The sequence below is a fragment of the Megascapheus bottae genome, chromosome 5, assembly GCF_031878675.1.
Source record: "Megascapheus bottae isolate mThoBot1 chromosome 5, mThoBot2.hap1, whole genome shotgun sequence".
Classification (NCBI taxonomy): domain Eukaryota; kingdom Metazoa; phylum Chordata; class Mammalia; order Rodentia; family Geomyidae; genus Megascapheus; species Megascapheus bottae.
In genome coordinates, this window is record NC_143513.1 from 24,030,335 (window position 1) to 24,050,475 (window position 20,141).

A 20,141-nucleotide genomic window follows, 5' to 3' on the forward strand; every position below is an offset into this window, starting at 1 on the left:
ATCAAGTTTTACTTAATTAAAATCATTCAACACACTTTGGGAAGCCTACAACATGCTGGGCACACTGGTTGTTCTATGGAAACAAGAGTGCCCAGAAACATGTGTCCTTGTCCTCACAAGGCTTCTGAACAGGACATCAAATCTGTAACCACATGGTCAGTTAACCAGTCTCATGTTTTCATGAAGAAATAGTGTAGAACCGAAGCATAGGATAGAGGGATTTACTTCACTTGGGATGATGAAGGAGCTTTTCCCAGGAAGGGACATTAAATAGAATGGGAACTCCAGGGATTCAGAAATGTCAAAGAATAGGCCAACACCAGTTTCCAGCAATATCCAAGGTGATTGATAGTAGAGAATATCTTCAGGAAGAAGTTGTTGGCTGCATCTGACAGATAAGTTGGAAAGAAGAGAGCCATAAGTCACTGGGCTACAGACTTTTCCAAGGTTGACACCATTAAAATCTACAGCAGAGTCTTTCTTTGGTGTTAAGGCTGATCTGTGTGCATTGTAGGATAATTAGCAGTAACTCCAGCTGCTACTCTCCAGATCTCAATACTGACAAATGCTATAATCCCCAATTGTAATAACCCCAGACATTCTGATATTACCCCTGCTTGAGGTTGAATGCCTGTCATTTGCATTTTAGCATATAACTCCTTCTCTTTGGGGCCTATATACCTCTGTGTGTGTGTATGTGTGTGTGTGTGTGTGTGTGTGTGTGTGTGTGTGTGTGTGTGTGTGTGTGTGTTGCTCTAAGCCATCTTTAGTCTTGTTGGGAGTCAATATAAATAAATCAATGCCACAGACGTGCAGTCACTGGTGGCAGACACTGCTGGAGCTGGGCTAGTTGGAGGTCTGCGTAGAAGCTGTTGGACTTGGCACTCTTTTGCTTGCTGGCGACCCAGGAGAGAGCAGAGGGGTGGAGGCCAGATTGCAAAGGATTAATGAGTGAGTGGGCGGTGAGAGAGCGGAGGTGGCTAGCATAGAAGACTCTTTCAAGAGCACTAGGGCAGTACCGGGAAGAGAAGTGATCTAATGGTACAGAGAGGGAGGCTGCCATTTTCAAATTAAAGGATATCCAAGCTAGATTTAGTCAAAGGCCAGGAACCAGTGAGAGAAAGGGAGAAGGCAGGAGGGAGCTGGAAAAACCAATATGCAAGTACTCTTATCTCCTATTAACCTCTAGAAAATGGGAAGTGGGGATTGGCTCTAGGGTAGGGTGGTGGCCTTTAGCTGAAGAGCTCAGGGACAGTCAGTGCCCAGGCTGAGTTCAAGCCCCATGACTCTCCCCACCCCCCAACACACACAAAAAGAATTACAAAAATGTAGCAGTCACTCGGTAGTCCCGAGAGTCACCTGAAGACCTCTTAGGAACTCCAAGTCGATTGTTGTGACCAACATCGGTTTTAGGAACCTGCATGGAGAAGAGAGGATGCTGAAAATTGAAAGATGTTCCAAGGGGATGGTGGAAGGAATTCTTCACTTTTTGTTTGAAAAACAAACTTCTGTGTGTGTGTGTGTGTGTGTGTGTGTGTGTGTGTGTGTTTGGAATGGTCTGAAATGTCTGGGATATTTTTAAAGTCACAAATCTTTAGACATCATCTTTATTTCAAGTTTCTTTTCTTTTTTTGCTAGTCCTGGACCTAGGTGCTGTTCTTGGGCTTTCTCAAGGCTAATACTCTACCACTTGTGCCACAACACCACTTCCAGTCATTTCTGTTTATGTGATACCAAGGAATTGAGCCCAGGGTTTTGTATAGGCCAGGCAAGCACTCCACCACTAAGCCACACTCCAGGCCCCCATTATCTTTATTTCAGAAGCAGGGTGTTACATATCTCCTAACTCTTTGTAATCTCAGAGTCATGTTATTTTCACTCCTCCCCTTGCCCTGGACCTGAGCCATGTTCTGACTCTATGTCTGTTATAAACTGTACATTTCAGTTACTTGCTACTATTTTCCTGCTTAATTAAAAAACCACAGTCATTATATAATTACTTGGGAAGTAGTTGTAGTTAATATTCAGTATGATTGGCACATATTGGTCCTGGCACTCAGAGATTGAGGTAAGAAGTTTATGAGTTTGAAGCCAGCCAGGGCTACAGAATAAGTATCTAAACACACACACACACACACACACACACACACGTACATGTATTATTTTATTGAAAATAAAAAACTATAAGACACTGACAAGTAGATGAGGACATTTAACTTCTGAATCATGTGTGCTCGTTAGTTATTTGGTACTCTCATTATATGGTATTATCTATCTGCTATATAATGAATACATGAACTGTCAACAAAAAAATAAAGAAATAAAACATTATGTCCTACTAAGCAGATTTCTATATGATCTGGTATAATTAACGTGCTTTGCAAATCCTATTTTCTCTTACTGATGATACAAATGTAAAGTAAATAAATAACATATTTGAAAATTACTTTTAGAATCATTCATAAGATTTAGCCCTTATTCCTATAAATGCAAATTTCTATTATACCATATAAAAGATTAATTAAAATTTATAATGGTTATCCTGAAAACCTAGGGATCTTTTTTTTTTTGTGGGTCATAGGGCTTGAACTTGGCCTGGGAGCTGTCCCTGAGCTCTTCAGCTCAAGGTTACAGCCCTACCCTAGAGCCAAGCCCTACTTCATGTTTTTTAGAGGGTAATCAGAGATGAGAGTCTCAGGTCTTTTTGTGCCCGGGCTGGCTCTGAACCTTGATCCTCAGATCTCAGCCTACTGAGTAGCTAGGGTTACAGGTGTGAGCTACCGCAACTGGCAATAATTATTTTTAAAGATTATTTTTTAATGATCAAAGGTTCAAAAATATTCAGCAGAATTGATTGGCTTCTCTGGTATTTTTATCACAAACATAACAATCTGAGTTAGGGTAGGGTAGAATCTTTAACAAATTGCCCCAATGTTTCAATGGCTTAAGACAACAAAAGGGCTTATTTTGTTACTCAAGTGTATGACTCTATTGTAGATTGACAAGAAACTTGAAATAAACCTTTTTATAAAAATATATTTGAGGGGCCGGGAGTTTGGCCTAGTGGTTAAAGTGCTTGCCTAGCATGCATGAAGACCCAGATTCGATTCCTCGGTACCACATACATAGAAAAAAAGCCGGAAGTGGTGCTAAGGCTCAAGTGGTAGAGCTCTAGCCTTGAGAAAGTCCAAGGACAGTGCTCAGGCTCTGAGCTCAAGCCCAGGACTGGCAAAAAATAATAATAATATATATATATATTTGAAAATTATCTTAAAGTAGGTGTACAGAAAAGGGACTATATATATAACAAGCAGTTTTTGATTACTATGCATCTTGGTCATGTCACCCCCTTCAGCCTTCTCACTGCCTTTGATCCACCTCTTCCCTTACTTTTCTTAATTTTTGGTGTCTACCATGAAATACTCAACATCTTTCAGAGATTTAGGGTGATTGAGTCCAGTATTATGAGTCATTATAGTGTGCCATGAAATGGGCAAGGGAAATGATAGAAGGTCTTCTGCCAATGATAAGATGCTTGTTTCTGGATGACATGTTACTTCCACAAAAGACTCCATTGGTGAAGCTATAACCAGGGCTAGAAAGTTCATAATAGAGAATTCAGTCCAAGCATGTAACCAGAAGTTGGGCGGTACAATATTTCAGGGAATCATATTTTTCACAATGTTTTCTGGAAATGAAGAAAGCAAATATGTATTTATTGTGCTAGACAAAGTGTAGAATTTTAAAAATAATTCATTAAGTTGACATGAAATCATATGCAAAAAGAGGACAATTGGTGGGCCAAGTCCTCACAAACCAAAACACAATATATGAAGGTCACGGTATGCCAAATAGGTAAGCATGGCATATAATTCTTTCCCAAAATCTGACATAAATTAACATTCTTTCCTATGCCATGCATTTCTTTTGGTTTTAGTTAATCTTTAGATAATGTCTAGCATACTTATCATGACTTCAACTCAATTTTACACCATTATGTAAAACAGTAACCACTAGAGCAAAGTTCCACATAATTTTGCAAAATTCCAGTGCTTCTTGGATCTAAATATACTTTCTGGCTTTTAAATATTATATATATGTATATATATGGGTGAATTTTAATTTTGTTACACTGCCATTATTTATCTTTTATGACCATAAAAACATTCACTTTAATAGTGTTATTTTTTTTTTCCTGGTCATACGGCTTGAACTCTGGGCCTATGTGCTGTCCCTGAGCTCTTCAGATTGAGGCTAGGGCTCTACCATTTTGAGTTACAGTTACACTTCCAGTTTTCTGGTGGCTAAGAGCCTCATGGACTTTCTTGCCCAGACTGGCTTTGAACCATGATCCTCAGATATCAGCCTTTTGACTAGCTAGGATTACAGGTGTGAGCCACCGGTGCCAGCATTTGTGTTAATTTTTTTAAAGGTATCTAACATTAGGCAGGGTTTTAGAACATAGTATATCTTTGGTTCATTTATTATTTAAATAACTTCAATAATGGTTATGTACTTATTTTTATTTTGTCCTTCAGCTAAACACAAAATCCAAAGTCTCTCACATGAAAATCTATTTGCTAAGGAGGCAACAGGGTGGGTCTTTACATCCAGGAGATCTAGCATAAGAATTATACGTGTCTAGCTGGGCGCTGGTGGCTCACACCTGTAACCCTAGATACTCAGGAAGATGAGATCTGAGGACTGGTTTGAAGTTAGCCTGGGTAGGACTATCCATAGGACAATTATCTCCAATCAAGTGCACATGCACACACACACACACACACACACACACACACACACACACACACACACAAAGCTGAAAGTCGAGCTGTGGTTCAATGGTAGAGTGGTGCTAGGCTTGAACCCAAGAGCTCAGGAATAGTGCCTAGGCCCTGAGGTCAAACCCCAGGACCAGCATGGCACACTTGTGTGCATGTACTCTCACGCATGTACACACACACACATACACACACACACACACACACACACACATATTTGTAGGTCTTTTATAAAGTGCCTAGAGATGAGGGGAGCCAGAAAATAACTGAATGCAAAGTGCTGTAACTTATTTTTAGTACTCAGAGATTCTTCTGTGCTGTTAACCCTTATGGGAAACTGATGCCTCTATTTGGGTATAATTAAAAGGAACCTCCATAAAACAGCTTGTAATTTTAAGTAATTTTGCCTTCATACTTTATCAGAATTAATTTTTTGTTGTGGTGTCTGTGATATTGGCAAAGTTAAATAAGTCTTTTTTTCTCTTCAGTACCAAATATGTGTTCCAAAACTGAATTTTTCTCTCCTCTCCTTTCTCTTTTCTATTTGTTCAACAGCGCTTTCCAACAGAGGATCATCTGATGATTCATAGGCACAAGCATGAAATGACTTTGAAGTTTCCCTCAATAAAAACAGACAATATGTTGTCAGGTAAGGGTCCATCAGGCAAAGAAGCTGTGGGGAATCAGATCAGTTCCATGTACTGCACTTAGTCTCCTGTTGATGGGCTCATTGTCACTGGCAGATTCTTCACTTGGAAAAATGTTGTGTCTATAGAATGTCAGATATATAATCATGGTAGTGACTATCCACATCATTGGAGAGCTGCAACTTCTCATTTTTTATTTATTACATTGTAATTTGGATCCATGTTATTTAAAGAAGTATTGTTGTAATGACTCAGATAACATATATGAATCGAACATCTGGAATACATACTGTACTGTTATGAGTGCCATGGGAGGTGCATATATTAATATGTTTCTTGTCTAAGAATATCAGAATAGAGCTTGCATGTGAAAATTTAACTGAAATAAAGGGCGGTCCATGATGAGTATCAAGTAAATTGTGCAAGGGGCAAATGATACGCAGCCTCAGTAGGAGAGGCCCTCTTTCTAGCCTGAAGTCATCAAGGAAGTCTTCTTTAAGAGACAGTAATTACTACATAAATGAGAGAATTCATGGAAGTGGGAAAATTGAATCTTTCGGGACCTCATTTTCCCAAGTAAAAGGGAATGATAATAGCTTCCTATCCTATCTCGCAAGCTTATCGTGAAGATCCAAAGAAAAGATGTCAGAATAACTCTCAGAAACCTGTGTGAGGCAGCCACATCATTTCTGATGACCTCCTTGGCTAGAAATATTTGGCCTAATCCTTGTCTCCCTGGCATCCTGAATGAGATGACACATCCATGAACATGTTTTTGTTGATAACAGAAGAGAAACCCACTGCTTGGGCAGGCATGTTTTGTTTGATTGTTTAGTGTTTCTATGGTACTTCCAATTTTCCAGGTATTGTCTTATCAGGATTATTGGGAAATCGTCTAAGAGTTGCCAAACTACCAGGAAGGGCCCAAGGAATGGGAATAGCTCACCCAACAGAGCAAGGCCAGGGGGCCTCGAGCCTCAGCACAGATGGATGCATTCTCAGCTTCTGTATCTGGTTGTGCTAGATCAGAAGCACAAGAACATATGATCATAGCTTCCTAAATGCACCAGAGACTTGTTCACACAGATGATCTGTGATGGGGAAACCTCTAGTTCAAACCAGACCCCGATCACTGCCCCTTCTCTCAGCATCTGTTTGTTTTGAATTCAAATGAATGAACTGCCTTGTTAGAGGCTGATTTGACTTTCCCTAAGACCTTTCAGGAGATACAGAAGCTCAAGTCTGTGAGTTACCAAAGCTTAGAAGAGTTTTGAAAGAGGTCTTGTCCTTTTGCGTTGATCGTTCATTGCATTCCATAGAGTAACATCATGGCTGAGCAATGTGCATACATATACACAAGTCACAAGGCCATAGGCTTTGCAGCTCTCAATATTTTTAAGTCCCCCAGTTCGGTTAAAAAAATAAACTGATGACAGGGGAGTCAGAGATAAGTATGGGAGGGTGGTAGGTGTGTGGGCTATTGCTGGTAGGTAGCAATGCAGTGTATCTTTCAGGAAGGATGCTAACCTTGGTTCTTTGAGGATCCTACTTGAAGTTCTGGGGGCTGGGGAGAAGAAACTCAAAAGGCTTAACAATGGAGTGAGTCACTTTTTCCTCTATTATCTAAAATAGTGTTATTTTTTTCTTTTTGCACCAGTCCTTGGACTTGAACTCAGGGCCTGGGCACTGTTTTTGGACACTTTTGCTCAAGGCTGACACTCAGCCACTTGAGCCACAGAGCTACTTCCCAGTGTTTTCTTAGTATGTAGTACTGAGGAATTGAACCCAGGGCTTTATGCATACTAGCTAAGCACTCTAACCACTAGGTTATCCTCTTGGCCCCTAAAGTAGGTCTTTGATGATTCTCCTTTAATTGTTTCTATCAGATCCTTATTAATTTGTGGTGGCTGTTGCCAATCATTGACAAGCATAGGTGGAATTATGGAAAGAAAAGTCATGTGAAGTGTGGAATGACAAAGTAAAAAGAGAAATAAATGCAAAGCATATAGTATGAATAATGTAGTGTTGTTTATTCTTCTGCTTTCCCACGTGTTATGTGGAAGTTGTTATGAGTCACTTAATACTCTCAGTGAAATTAAATGCTATGTTTTGAAACTTGCTACTCTCCTTGCACATTCACTAGTCTCACAGGGCTTTCTTACTGGAAGACAAGCACAACTGTGCAGACCTGACAGTCCATTTTGTTGCACTTAGAGGTTTCTAGATCATGATATATAATATATCAGGCTTGCTCACATTGAATTATCATAGATTATCTGTAGCAGATTTTTACTTAGCTGTTTCCCCCCAGGAAACAATGCAATGGTTATTTGCTCTCAAAGTTCATTTTTTATAATGATTGTTTCAGCATTCTTACTATGAATACAGATTTGAATATTTTACTTGTCTGTATCTAGATTCATTAAAGTTTCAATTTACTGAAAGCTTCAGAATCTACTTTTAGTAAAATCGTATTTATTAAAATATTATATCTCTTACACCTGTTTTGTGATCTGTTTTGTTATAAGTGACAAAACTGTGATAAATAATTTTGTGTAATTGAAATATAAAAGTAGAGTCAGGAATAGGTGGCTCATACCTTTAATTCTAGTTACTCAGGAGACTGAGATGAGATATAAGGATTGCAATTCAAAGCCAGCATGAGCAGTCAATTCTGAGATATTCTGAAGAAGCAAAAAGTAGTAAAGGAGGTGTTGCCTATGTGATAGACCAGCCTGGAATACAAAGGCTTAGGAAATAATGTGAGGAAGCCTCAATACCAGCACAAAAAGGAAAAGAAATATAAAAATGACATTAAAATGAGCACAGATCAAATTGTAAGTGAACATCAGAAAAAAAAACTCTTAATTTCTTCTGGGACCATTTTTTTTCCATATGATATATTCAACTATACAAACACATTGTAGATGAATTGGAGCCTTTCACATGTTAAGAAGATAATATATGGTAAGTGTTTATATAATTAAATTTAGGTATCAAAAATAATATGTACAAGTGTAAACTGTGGAATATCAAATGTATTTTGGATATGTTTGTATAAAATCTCACTTGGATGTTATTTTCAATATTTACATGTTAGCAAGATTTTTAAAAAAGGATTGATTTCATTTTAAAGTGAAAATTGTTTGCAGGCTTCTGGCAAAAAATAGTTCTTTCAACTGTGAAGCTCTAATGCACATATTTGTAAATTTATAAATATTATACATATGCATATATCCTTCACTTTTAAGGAACATTGTGCTCACAGTCTATGTTAAATGATTAGAGTGCTTTTGTATAGAAAACTCAAATCACAGACATTACATGGTTTTGTTTCTAGGTTTTTAATTTTTGAAATATTGCATGAATAATTAATTCCATTGCCTTTTGTGCCTTATTTTACTTTTTGTTGAGGGTGCTTTTAGTATTGTGACATTTGTTTTCTTTATTTTTCAAATCATGAAGTTAAAATAAAAATTATTTTAATAAAACCTTCATTTTGAATGTCACTTCCTCCTCCATTATTATATATATTACAATCAGGAAAGGTGTTAAGTTGTACAGATAGACTCTTGAAGAAGGTTTCCAATACTGGATATATAGCTTATTGGTAGAGCACTAACCTAACATGCATGAGGCCCTGAGTTCCATCCCCAGCTTTGTCCTTCCTGAAAGTTTCCAGAGGATTTTAATATATGGAACACTTTCACAGCTTTGCTGCAAGGTCTATTTTATTTAGGCTGGGTAGAGTTTATAACTGCAATATGACTATAACTGGCCCTAAACAGATGCTTACCATAGGGTAGAAAAAGTGAGTCTTGATGTTTTACTATACTGGGGTTTCTTTACTCAGTGGTATTTTAAGGGGAAAGTGAGAGAATGGTCTTGGCTATTTAGAAATCTGATGGAGCAAATAAATACGTAAAGCACGAATACACTATCCATATTTATCATGCTTCTGGGAAATTTTTATGATAGTAAAGGTCTATAATATTTTTGACTGTGTAATTGGATTTTATGGGCAGTGGAGATGGCTTTCACCAGGGGGCAGTACAATAATAGTAATAGCTACCATTTTGTCTTATGCTGCATGTACATTGCATCATTTAATCCTCTGCACTTTTGTCATATGAAGAATCATGACCCAAAGAATAGTTTCTTCCAAGTCCCATAGATATTGCTTAAAACCAGATTCACCTTGTTTTGCCCAGGGTGGCACTATCTCTTGGAATGGAAGCAGAAATCATAATATCAATATTACTGAGTATTCTGTTGCTCCTTTTGACTATTCATACCAATAAAAGATGTTCTCATTGCAAAGAAACCTTTCTAAAATTCCATGCAGTTTTGTAGGTGTTACTGATCATTATTCTTATAAAGGATTATGTATCTTATAATTCATTAGGTATAAATTCAAATAGAACTTTATAATCAGGTACAAGTGGCTTATACCTATAATCCTAGCTACTCAAGAGGCTGAGATCTGGCTAGGTAATCTGTGAGACTTCATCTACAAAATAATCAGCAAAAAGGTAGAGGATACAATGCCCATTGATCGAATGCCAGCTAAGCAAGCAAGCCCAGCATGTGTGAGACCCTGACTTCAAATCTCAATACCACAAACAAATATGTAATCAGAATAGTCAGGGATTCAAGCTATTCTCCATTATAGCTGGTATGTACTAATGAGTTTATTTTCTAATCAGGTTAATAGTAAATGATCTAAAATTACCTACAGTAGTAATTTTAGTGATTCTACACTTGAATGTATAAGACATATAGGAAAGATATTTGCTTAAAGGATAACATTAGGAGTGTGGCCTAAGGGTAGATTGCTTGCCTAGGATGCACAAAGCCCTGGATTCAATTTCTTGGTATCACATACACAGAAAAAGCCAGAAGTGATGCTGTGGCTCAAATGATAGAGAAAGTTCAAGGACAGTGCACAGGACCTGAGTTCAAGCCCTAGGACCAGCAAAATAAATAAATAAGAAGTTAAAGTCTCTTCTCTGGAACACAATGCCTTCTTTATCTTACTATTTTTCAAAATCAATGACTTGGTGCTTTTCTTTCTTTTTTTTAAATCACTGAAGAAAATGAAATATAAACAGACACATAATGAGATGCATCTTTGGAAATAAATAAGGTAGCATTTTTTATTAAATACAGAATGAATAAACCCTTTTATTTTTATTTATTGATTTATTTTGCCAGTCCTGGGCTTGAGCTCTGGGCCTGAGCACTGTCCTTGGGCTTTCTCAAGGCCAGTGCTCTACCACTTGAGCCACAGCACCATTTCCAGCATTTTTCTATGTATGTGGTACTGAGGAATCAAACCTGGGTCATCTTGAATGTTAGGCAAGCACTCTACCACGAGGCCAAACTCCTGGCTTAAACCCTTTTAAAAGGAAGAATCAGGCTTCAGAATTTAGCTTATTGCTTGTCATATTTTACTTTATAATAATCATACTGGTTGGGGCTCAAGAAGCTTATGGACAGTTTGTGAACTGATGGGAATGTTTGAGAGTCACTTTCAAAGTAATTTCAGCCATATGCTCTTCGTTCCCTTGATCCAATGTGCTTAGAATTTCCTATCATCTCGCTGATGTGTGATTCCTAAATCATAGAGACAAGTTCATGGTGGACACACTTTTTACCATGTACACAATTATACTTGTCAATAGAACATGTGCTGATTCAGGGGTAGTTGTTTCCTGGAGAGAATGCTTTTCCTAAGAAAGTGGATCCAGCCAAGGAAGTGGGCACTGAGATATAAAATAATTTGCAAAGAAACCTTTTATTCCTTTGAGTGCTGACCTTTTAAAAATTAACTTGAAATTTAACTGAGGCATAACAATTATACTATAAGCAGGGAATGTTTATATGACATTTCAGTACATATAGACATTGTGGAATGGTTGGATCAGGAGAACTGGCATATCCGTTGACTTGAGCATTTATCCATTCTCTGTGTTGGAAACATTCAGAATCCTCCCTACCAGCTGTTTTGAAATGTTCAGTTAATCAATATCACGCATCATGATTCTTCTGTGCTATAGAGTATGTTAGGTGTCTATACACCTAATTAAGCATTCTCTTTCTGTTCCTCCTCTCCTACCCTTCCCATCCTCTGGAAAAAAAACTATTCCATTTTCTACTTATATAACTTTGACTTTTCAAGCTTCCACAAACAAATGAGAACATATAGTATTTGTCTTTCTGTGTCTAACAGCATAGTGTTCTCCAGGTTCACGCATGTTGTAGCAAATGACAGGATCTCATTCTCTTTCACCTGGTAAACATCTTTCTTGACTGATTGGTGAAAAACTCCCTGAGGACCCATGCAACAGTGAAAGAAGTGGATGAGATTTCCTGCTTGCATTTGCCCCAGGTGCTTGGTCTCTGAGGAACCCTGTGGGCTATTTGAAAACTCTTTGCTAGAGGGTGTTTATACAGCAATAATTCAGAAGTAGAAAAGTAATAATCATAAAAACTCTGTGCTCAGGTGAAGTTCAAATGAAAAATGTATTAACTTGTAGGTTCATTAACATGTTCCTCACTAAAGTGGAAGTACTGCGAAAAGGTGATGGTAAAACAGACAATCATCTCAGCTCAGGGCTCCTACTGAAAATGGTTCCTCACAGGAACCTTGGTGTCCACAGAGCTCATGCCTGTAATTCAAGCTACTGAAGAGGCTGAAAACTGAAGATCACACTTGAAAGCCATCCCAGGCATGAAAGTTCCAAAGATTCTTAATACAAATTTAGGTTCAAAAAGCCAGAAGTGGAGCTGTAGCTCAGTAATAGTGTGAGCCTTGGGTGAAAAAGCTAAAAGACAATGTGCAGGTCCATGGAGAGGGAGGGAGGGAGGGAGGGAGGGAGGGAGGGAGGGAGAGAGAGAGAGAGAGAGAGAGAGAGAGAGAGAGAGAGAGAGAGGGAGAGGAAAAAGAAAAAGAAAAAAGTAGCAACTAGTTCTATTTCCTCAAGTGTTTGGAGTGTCTGCTGTTTCTATGGAATGAGCATACCTTAGGTTTTATCTGCCAAATGAGTGCACCGTCTATGCTTACTCAGGATATAGAAACTGCTGGTGCCATAACTGGCTGAATGATGTTCTTGGATCTAGGTAAGTAGTTGACAAGCATTTTGACTATGGCTATGTTTTTACCCACAAACTTCAGGTCTAATTTCAGCAAGAACAATTATTGGACAGAGGCACTCATGACTCTGCTGTGTTCGGGTTAAGCAGCTTATAAATTTTGTTGTGCTTCTTTTGTGTATTAATTTGCACATTTTCTGGCTTGTGAGGGCTATATGAGATCAAAGATGACTGGAGACCCTAAATTGATTATCTAGTAAATATTTAAAACAAAAGTTAAACCTCCTCTTTTCTTTTCCTATTGCAACTGTAAAGAATAGATAGCGCTCACTCACACACAAAAAGCCATGGGGACCAAGACATGTGAAAGGGTATGTGTATGGGACAGGTGTATGGGAATTAATGCACCATCTATCTGGCAAATATCATGTAACCCTTCTATTAATTACAATAAAAATATATGAAAAAAAGAAGTAAAAAAAAGCCAGGAGTTGAAACTTAGAAACAGCATGCCTTGCATATTCCACAGTGCGGACATGTAATTCCTCATTTGGTTTTCTTTTATTGTCTCACACAGTCAGGAAACTCACATTAGGTAACAACCTCCTGTTCTGGGACTGGAGGGAAGCGGCTGTCTTTGATGCTCAGGGCTCTACTTATTTTATAGCCTTTTGTCCCTCTTGTTGAAGAAGCCCAAGATGACACTGTCATTCTAAGCTCTGTTCTAGCCTGCTCCCACCTCCCTTGGTATTATATGCAGAAGTGTGCTGGTTTCTGGAGATCTATCTGTTTTAGAGTAAATGAGACAAAAACCTCTCAGCGTGGCTTGAAGCTTCATGCTCCTTGCAACCTGCTCTTGATGTCATGGACCATTTTATGACTCCTATAAGAGTACAAGGATTTCATGAGCCTTTCTCTCTGCATTGAACCATGGTCTTCAATGCTGAAGGGCCATTAAAGAAATAAGAGGAAAAGATAAAACGTGGCAAACTAAAAAGTCTTGCTGATAACAAGAGAGAGAAGAAACACACACACACACACACACACACACACACACACACACACACACTTTTTTAGTCATACTCTAATAGATTGCCTATGTGCACTATCTATTCAGAAAACTCTCTTGTCTTGTATTGAGTCCTTAATGGTCTTACAAGCCTTCTGGTCTTACAAGTTCTGACTTTCTGATATTTCCATATGACAATCCTTTAAAAAATCATACATTTCTCTGACCTCATGACAGTGACTTTTAAAGCTTAAACTGTTATGGTGATGATTTTAGAATTTATAGAATCCTAAATTTTTAGAAATTTACCTGAAAAATAAAGTTCAGAGAGTGTATATATCTTTTCTCAAATCTGCAAATATAGATTTCTACATTGGATTGTCAAAATTGTTTCACACACACACACACACACACACACACACACACACACACACACCCCAGAGACTTTTGGACCTTCTGACAGAATTGACAGCACTGGAATTAATAGAAAAGAATCATGTGTGATGGGAAAAGATGACTTGATAGTGGTGACATGCTTATAAATTGCATGACTTTGTTCAAGGAAGCTTATTTCTTTCTAAAATAATGTCTACATCTGTCTCACAAAAACAAAAGAACTACATGGAGGAAGAATATGTGTAATCTACGAAGTCTTACATAAAATATTCTTTTATAAACATAATGTGTATGTATGGAAATATATGTCTATGCATTCATCTATACATATTCTTATGGTAAAAAGCTATAAATGTGTTCATCTTAATGAGTTAATGAGATCATTTGCAATAAAACTCAAATTTTCCTGTTGTTGTTTTCAAACACTGCTCAATTTACGGTAATCTGTGGTAGGCTTTCTGTAGTCTAAAAAGAGAGCTCAGAGTCTTGGAGCTCAAGCTAAGAATGGAGATGAAAGCAAAGGGACTTTGCTGCCATGGAACCCAAGCTACTCATTTGGTTCTTAATGTCCCTTTCCTGAAGGAAATTGCAGGATATTGCCTCTCATAATAGGTTGAGTTAGTCAACCACTTTTTACTTCACAGATATTAAGATGTTTTTGAAATATTAGTGGATATTTACTGACTTAACTGTAAAAGAACATTTCCGTATAACTTAGAAAGGTAAAACAAATCCAAACTTTTTATAATAAATAAACTGATGGTGTGTAGGACTAGCAGATTCCTTTCACTTAAAGGTATGCTTCAGTTAATTGTGATGATGGCTTGGAAACACGTGCAGAAAGAGATCTGGGGGCTGAGCCTAATTCCAGGTGGCCAAATCCCATATGGAACAGACGTAGGTGGGGTAAGTCCTGCCTTAGGAAGAGTGCTGAGTCTTTGCTTATAATCCTATGTGGGATACTTTGAAATAAGACATTATATCTCACTGGACCTTCAATTTCCTCATTTTTAAATTAGTAGGTTAATGAATAACAAACAAATGAAGAAATACTGTGAAATAATATAGTGGCTAGTTGTTACTCCACGATCTTGTCTTTTCTATCTTCTTTTCTGAAAAGACTATTTAATGTTATTCGTGGCAACGTGAGTATACCTTCACCAAGGGAAATGACTATCCTTAGCACTTGAAAAGGTGTTTGCTTTCTAGGTCTGGAGAGATAAGATTTCAGAGAATTTGAGTGGAAATATTTTATCAACTTCTAATCTTTCATCAATGAATGGCATGCCACAGCTTGGGATTTGAAGTCCTTCAATTGTCTAAGTAGTAATCACTCTAAAAAGTCAGGAGTATAAAAGAAATACTTTTCCTTTTAAAGAGTATTCTCAGAACATTCTTTTGGCTATAACAAAGGAAAATAAAATTAATAATGATATTTAAAAAAATGGAAGCTGAATGTGTTTGACTTGGAACACATCATCCGAGGACTCTCAAAATGAGATAGAATTGCTCAGGTTTTTTCTTTCTCCATTAAGAAAAGTTACTTAATATAGTTGTTTGTTTCTTTTTGCTTGCTGTCCGAATTTTTAAGTGTTTTATTACTCCAAGCAACCCCCCCACCCCGCATTCAGGCCAAACATTGGCACAAAAGTTTTTTTGGTCTGATTTTTATCTAAATCATTTTTTTCCAATAAAAGATAACTCCTCCACCCAATAAAACAAGAAAGCTATCCCACCCATTGCAGTGTGTGTTGAAATGATGAACTCTAGACAAGCAGCAGAAAATCATCCCATACTTTGTGCTTTCCATGATTTGTCTGCGTGGGAGTCAATAGTTTTGTTGTACATTGTTGTTTTATATAATGGCTGGGTGGCATGGCGTGGGGGGCTAGTGGACATGCTGCTAAGTAAGGGGAGAGGTGGGTATGAATGGAGTTAGACTATGCTTGTCATTGGCTTTAGAGTGGCATTTTGATCCCTGGGCTTCTGTTTTCAGATCAGACTCCGACCCCAACAAGGTTCCTGAAGAACTGCGAGGAGGTGGGCCTCTTCAGCGAGCTGGACTGCTCCTTCCAGCACGAGTTCAGGAAAGCTCAGGAAGAAGAGAGCAGCAAGCGGGTAGGTTTGTTTAAATGGACAACTGAACCAGTGTTCCCTGAGCACTGTAAACTTCCACACATGGTATGGCACTGCAGATTGCCCTTAGGTAGCCTTGAAACAGCATTCGGTTAATTAATTTGTCAATTTTGTGATGCTGGCAGATTGAACCCAGAGTGGTGTACATGTTGGGCAAATGCTCTTACCACTGAGTGACCTATTTAGCTCCCCATCATTTGTTTTTAACGTGGCAAAGTGATGAGTTTAATAGGGAGAAATAAAATCCACTATCATGGGAAAAGGTGGGCTATGGCTTGATGGCTTAAGAGCCATGTGAGGGGAGGGGAAGGGGGAGAGGGGAAAAGAGAGAGAGGAGGAGGAAAGGAGGGAGAGAATTCCTTGCTTCCCATGTAGAAAATGAGAGTTAAAAAACTCAAAAATGGCAGCTATACTTTATTGCCTTTATTTTTTTTTCTGAATTGGGGGATGTACATGCTAGCCTTTTTAATTTTAAATTATTCTATAGGGTATTTTGTTTGGTTATTTGATCTTACTATGTAGCCCAGGCAGGTCTAGATTTTAAGATCTTCCTCTCTCTACATCCTCAGTGCTAGGATTATAGGTGTGTACCCCATTCTCACTGAAAGAATATTTTATCTATCTGTGAATGTTTATCTAGTGTTTTCTAGAAAAGTGATGATTCCTTGATTGTAAAAGCACCCAAAGCTTGGGCAAATCATGTATCTGAAGCATGAAATCCAAGCCCATCCCTCAAAATGTTATCTGATTCTTAAAGTTGTGTCAGAAAAAAATGCATTACTTCTATTCCCAACCTAGCAGTAGACCTCACAGAGGTGAGGAACGCAGGAGACAAGTCAAAGATGAGGAAACAGGCAACTCTTACTGTGTAGGAGAGGGGAATTTCCACTATTTCTGACTCAGGTTTTACGTGTCTGTTTTCTGTAATCTTTCCGGGTCATTCTCTGTCAGACCTATAATTACTTCCTGTTCACCTGTTCATGTTACCTGGGCAAATTGTTGAACATCTGTTGTTGGTAAGGCAAATAAATTAGCTACTATTGTGGATCAATTGTTCTTAAAAATATAAGGAATTATCTTTGTGAGATGCTTAAGATATTCAGTTTCTATCAAAATGTTGGATTGGAATTTTAATAACAGTTTACAAAACTGAAGAAAGGAGATGGGGCCCAAACAAATTGGGGCAGAGATGCTTTTCATTTTATTTTGTTTTCCATTTTATTAAATGCCCACAGTGTGCTAAACAAATTAGACACAGTCCATGAACAGAAACTTCAAATGTAAAAAATGATTGAAAGGAAGGTTGAACTACATAGGAATGGATTCTGAAGTTCCAGCTGTTCCATCTGGAAAAAAATTAAAGGCTCTGGTATTTCCCTGAGTGTTTCAAAGCCTTTGAGTCTTTATCTACATGAAATTATAGTAATCCTTGCCCTCCAGATTTTTCATGTCACTATCCTGATAGTCTGGGCCTATTGTCATGTTCATTCTCTGCTGCTTTGGGGGGAAATTACACAAAAAAATAGAGGACATTTACAAGAGGAGTACAAAATCTAAACCAACTTACATTATTATCTTGCGATTATTTTCTCATTTATATAGTACCTTCTTTCTCACTCTGCCAATTGATGTGAAGTGCCTGAAATTTCCCCCGTTGGAAAAAACACTTACATAGATAGCAACCAATCTTTTCCAGGCTAATAAGAAAGTTTTCAGTACTTTAGAAATTCACATAATAAAAATAAAGGATACAATTCTATATGTCATTTGAATGAGACTAGTTGTTTTAAAAATCCAAGAAAATAGCGAAGGAAAAGGGAATTACATCTAGTAACCTTAATCTAGTTGAGGGATAAATTCTCTTGGTAGATTTGTGTATGTAAATGAACGAATGATCAAGTTCATTCATTTCTTTAGTCCAAGTTGGCTTCTTAAACTGAAGTAGATATGTATGTCGTCTATATTACCCTCATTTCTAATAAAATGGTCTTGAATGCATGCCCTGATTATTCTAAAGACACTTCACCAAGAACAGTTTCATGAAGCCCATGGTGGAGTGTGGCTTTAAATCTTCTCCATTTCATGATTCATGGTTTCTTATATGAAGCCCGTGTGAGGAATTCTTGCAAATCTGAATTCCAGGAAATGGTTTGCTTCCCTTGAGGACCTGAAATATTTTCTCCTCTCGGCCATGAGAATCATGTAATTGGTTCTGTTTCTCTTTTCTCTTTGAGTGTTGGGTGAACACAAAGCCAAGTTTACTGCTTAACTTGGGGAACCTTTTCTGAAAACGACATTGAGCAATATTTTACTTCCTTCACATACTAGACTTTCAGTTCTAGTTTATATTTTATAAGCTCCTTTTATTTTAATAAAAAAGTTCATGCTATGTATGTTTCCTGATTTGCTTCAAATTCCTTGTGAGTTGATAAGTACGATCATGAAAGTTTTTTTAAATGAAAATAATAAATCTAGCCATATTGAGAAAGTAGACTCCTACAACTGTACAATGGTGTGCATTCTCTCTTTTACATGGTACTCACAGTTATGAGATGATTGTAGGGTAAGTCTGTGGGTGGAGATGCCTGCAGCTAGCCTCTCCAAGGATGGAGCCTGGCCTCAGGATGCCATAGGCACATTCTCAAGCCTCCTCTCCTCCTTTTCCTCTGACTTGCTTAAACCAAAGGGGCTAAATCCAGCTATTGCTACATGAGGGGGTGTCTTCCTGAGGCCTAAAGCACGGTGACTCATCCAAGTAGCACTGTTTTTTGTGTTGGTGGCTTCCTCCCTAGCATTTCCTTGGAAGCTACAGAGCAAGATGATGGCAAATAGAAGCAATTATCCCCATTCTGACAATATACTTTAATCTACCTCCTAGGCATTACTCTCCAGATGCCTTTCCCTAGCTTCTAATTAATTTTCTTTATTATTTTACTGCATTAAAAAAAGACACAAAACGTTTGGCCTAGTGGTAGAATGTTTGCCTAGCATGCATGAAGACAGGGGTTCGATTCCTGTGGCTCAAGTAGTAGAGCACTAGCCTTGAGAGAGAAAGCCTAAAGATGGTGCTCAGGCCCTGAGATCAAGCCCAGGACTGGCAAAACAAACAAACAAACAAAAAGCCCCACAAAAGCCAGTTACCAATAAGGCACACTTGTAATCTTACTCAGTAACTAAGATCTGAAGATCAAATTTTAAAGCCATCCAAGGGGTAAAGTCTGAGAAACTCTTTTAATCTAATTAGCCAGCCAAAGCCTGGAAGTAGAAGTCTGGCTCAAGCAGTAGAGCTCTAAACTTGAGTGATAAAACTTAAGTGTGTTCTGATCCTGAGTTCAAGCCCAATTTCTGTTACAAAGGAAGGATGGAAGGAAGGAAAGAAGTAAAAAGGAATGGAAGATAAAGTCCCTACTCAATGTATACCTATTATACAGAAGACTATCTTCTGTATAATAGGTATCTGTATTGTTCAGGTTATTATTTCCTTTTAACTTGTTACCAGTGTCTTCTGATTTCTTTGGTTCTAAGTCTTTTAACAAAAATCTTGCATTGGTTCACAAATTTTCATAAAGTTTTCATAAAATTTTTCTGAAAATTTGGTTAACAATGGCTTGTTAGTAAACTTTCCAAGTATTTTATACAATAATATTGGAAAGAATTGGAAAGATTAGGCAGGACTGGTTCTCTGTTTTTTTTCTTGGGGGGGTGGTGGTCATGGGCTTGAACTCAGCCTGGGCGTTGTCCCTGAGCTCTTCAGCTCAAGGCTACCACCCTATCCTTTAGCCGAGCCCCACTTCTGTTTCCTAGAGGTTAACTGAATATAAGAGTCTCAGATCCTTTTGTGTCTAGGCTGGCTTTGAACCTCGATCCTCAGATCTCAGTCTCCTGAGTAGCTAGGATTACAGGCATGAGCTACCACACCTGGCTTGTTCTCTGCCTTTTAATTTCAATGGGTTGTTTTACCTGCACAGTTCTGTGAAAGAGAAAACAGACAATTAACTTACTTTGTCCATGTGCCTGATCATTGGAGAAAATTCTGTTCTGACCATACATGCCACCTGTAAACCTGATAATTCTTCC

The 20,141-nt window shown here is 38.0% G+C and overlaps 1 protein-coding gene across 1 annotated transcript in view; it reads left to right on the forward strand.

Moving 5' to 3' along the window:
• Positions 1 to 20,141, forward strand: part of Creb5 (cAMP responsive element binding protein 5) — a 412,081-nt gene that overhangs the window by 78,016 nt on the left and 313,924 nt on the right. Inside the window, exons 5-6 of the mRNA XM_090332810.1 lie at positions 5,337 to 5,430; positions 15,925 to 16,046. Coding sequence (XP_090188936.1) covers positions 5,337 to 5,430; positions 15,925 to 16,046 — 216 coding nt within the window. The remainder of the gene's footprint in view (positions 1 to 5,336; positions 5,431 to 15,924; positions 16,047 to 20,141) is intronic.